This window comes from Metarhizium robertsii, assembly GCF_000187425.2.
Source record: "Metarhizium robertsii ARSEF 23 chromosome Unknown MAA_Scf_19, whole genome shotgun sequence".
Lineage (NCBI taxonomy): Eukaryota > Fungi > Ascomycota > Sordariomycetes > Hypocreales > Clavicipitaceae > Metarhizium > Metarhizium robertsii.
This window is the reverse complement of record NW_011942159.1, coordinates 37,931-41,058: the sequence shown is the minus strand read 5'-3', so window position 1 is coordinate 41,058 and position 3,128 is coordinate 37,931. Positions and strand designations below refer to the sequence as shown.

Genomic DNA, 3,128 nt, shown 5'->3' with positions numbered 1-3,128 from the left:
AACACGTAATTCCGGCTTAATATCGTAGGTCGATTCTATTCAGCTCGCAGAGGTTAGTACGGGTATGGGTTTGTACGTCAATTCGTTGACATGTTAGAAATTACTTACCCGTCTCTTCCAATTGCGAAGAAACAGAGTGAAATGCTCCCAGGCATCGAACTCCAGAACGCGTTTCTGACTATGACGTTTACAAGTTTGTTCCGCCTCCCTTGTTTATTCACTTCAAATTCAAGCACAGAACGTAATTTTCGGCATCTGCTACAAAAGAATTCTTCGGACGCTTCAGCTTGAGAATCCATTGTTGAAGAAGCAGTAGAAGGCTGTTGACAGCGGTACGTAGTGCTGGAAAGATAAACAAACAACCGAAATAGGAAAAGATTGAGCTGCTGACTAAGGAATTCTGTATCACGTGGTGCATGGATTTTGTGAAGGAGATTACGCCCCCATCGTCTGATAGGATAAAATTGCCAGGTCCAGCGCCTAGAAGAGCCGTGCCGATGTCTACTCGTGCCACGCCCCACTTGGTTGGTGCGAGCGTTTTAGTGTCGTGGCCCTTTCGGGACTTCCCTCCGGGCGAAATAAATTCCATCCATCCATCCGTATACGGCGCTTAAAATCGTAGACCATCTTTTTGCACAGCGTAGTCTTGCTAACGCGCGTCCTTGAATCAAGATTCTTCTTGGACGTATCTGATTTCCCTTGGGTTCTCTGCGTTCGTTGAAGATCGTCGGCAACTCGACCTGGATCGTCTTGTCTGGCGTCTCAACCTTCTGCCGGGAAAAGAGTGAAAACGATGATAACCGTGGGGCTGAATCTGCTTCTTTTGACCCTTTCTCAGTGCGGTCCGCATTCTTGTTGGGCTTCTCCACAATGGCGAGATTGATGTAGCACTGTTCCATAGACAGAGACTCGCCGGAGAGCCGCTCAATCTTAAGCCTCTCATCGGTGTAGTATTTGTCGCGTATCCAGGCGTCCGCTTTTTGAAGCCAGGTTCCATCACGAATCTTCTGGACAATGCCTTCAATTTTGTCAGCGACAAGTTGATAATCTTTACAGTTAGCGCCGCCAAACTTGTTCATTTGGACGTGGGTTCGTTCGAGCCGCAGACCTCCTCCGTGGCCTTGCAGACTTGCCGAGTTCTCCAGCTGGTGGCTGTTAGCACCGTAGCGGATCCCACTGCGGGGGACCAGACGGGTGGGGCTGGTGAGCTCCGCGATGCCGAAACGATCGATGCGGGCGGTGAAGCCGACCGCGAAGGCAATGGAGATCAACCGGATGCCAAAGGATGCCGAGAAACGAACGACTAAGCGCGCCAGACGAGCTTCATCTACAGATACGGATCATGAACCATCGATTAATCAGCAGCGAAACCACCGGGGGTGACAGCGAGAGGGTGCTACTCGAAAAGGTGTTGGATGAGTTGAAGGATCTTAAGGAGGAGTCTATTAAGCAACAGGAACTGATCTGCAAATTGGAACAAGAAGTTGTAAACACGAAGGAACAGCTAGGACAGGTTGTGAAACAACTTGAAGCTACGACACGCACCGCGACCACGTCTAGGATGCTGGACACTTGGAGAATTTGGCCTTCAAGCAGGCCTGTCATGGAACAAATGGCGACGAGGTTGGCTTGCTAGCGATGAGACGATCATCTGTGGGGCTTGGGGTGCTAGGTAACAAACGAACCTAGATTGTCAACTAGCTACTTAAGTACTGTTTAATGTCGTGGCCCTTTGGGGACTTCCCTCCGGGCGAAATAAAATCCATCCATCCATCCGTAATTGAGCCACATCCCTGAGCGGACCCGGAGGAAAGTAGTTGGGGCCGTAGGAGACGCGGGGTAATTGCGACGTCCTGTCAAAGGAATACAGTAAGAAATAGTTTACACCTCCTAATATTTTCACATGTCTGCTATGTTGAGCCAGCATACGCTCAAAAAATACAAGAGCCTCGGTAATTGTAATCTACAAGCCTTAATACAAAGTATTAATAATGTGTTTGTGTGTGTTAGTTAAACTAGTTAAATTACTAGTGCAATAAATACCCTTAAATACTTCATGAAACACAAGATACCTTTATTTTCTAGTTCTCTTAACCACTCCAGCTAATACCAAATATGGATACAACACAACCGCCAACAAACGCAGTCGTAAGCGCTATTTCGAGGCTCCTACTCTATATTCGGCCACACGTAGACAAGGCGATTGAGGAATCAGTACGCCCTTTTAACGTGCCAGAAATACTCTTGCCGCATGATCGTTCTAAACGGTGGGGTTGGACACACTACGGTGTGTTCATCCCTAGCCTTCCTGAACCATACCGCTATATGAATACTGTAACGGCAATTGGAGGGTTTGGGAACTTGGTGTTTGATAACGACTATACCGCTGCCCCAGACGCACGAAACAGTACATCAGTGCTATCGTCAACTGCATATGGTGAAACGCACCACTTCGAAGCGTATGACACGTCAACTACATGCTCATTTGCAGAGGATGGAACGCGCCTTGCTTGGGGCGATAACCTCGTTATTACTTCCAACTACCCGGAATTTACTGTCACTGGCCGATATCACCACATGAGCGTGGATCTCCAGATATCCACTACCCAGCAAGTCTCGTGGTTTATCCAAACTCCCATCTATGATCACTTGAGTCTATTCGCTACGTATCATGGAACGATTAAAGATGTCCGCGGCACCACTGAGATTTCTGGCATGTGTACTGTCGAGTACGCCCGCTGTATGACTCCGCAAGTGTTGACGAGCACCCCCCTCCAACCACAACTAAAGATACCCGTTGCGTTCTTTACTTATCAAATTATCGACTTGGATAAACGCACTCAATTGCTCTTGAATAAGGTGCGAGGGCTTGGTCAGACTCTAAGTGTGTCAGCACACCTCCGCAGTCTTGATGGTGAAGTCTTTATTTACCAAGACGTCACATTTGAAGTTCTTTCCTACCGTAAACGTAGGCATACAGACCCCAAAGGCCGCACAATGCGAATACCAGAACAGTTTCGTTGGATGATTTGTGAAGGCAGCGAAGAAATGATTAGCCTTGTTGGGACAGTCGACTCTCAGCTACGCTTTGGGCTTGGCCGAGGATACATACATGGGCAAAATTGTAC

General features: G+C 48.0%; 1 protein-coding gene across 1 annotated transcript in view; it reads left to right on the top strand.

The window, feature by feature from the left end:
* The window catches only part of MAA_10153 (restless-like transposase), a gene marked incomplete at both ends in the record, with an annotated part of 2,531 nt that extends 1,224 nt beyond the window's left edge, over positions 1 to 1,307 (top strand). The window contains one exon of the mRNA XM_007828151.1: positions 839 to 1,307. Within this exon, the coding sequence (XP_007826342.1) occupies positions 839 to 1,307 (469 nt within the window). The remainder of the gene's footprint in view (positions 1 to 838) is intronic.
* Positions 1,308 to 3,128: the final 1,821 nt, after the last annotated feature.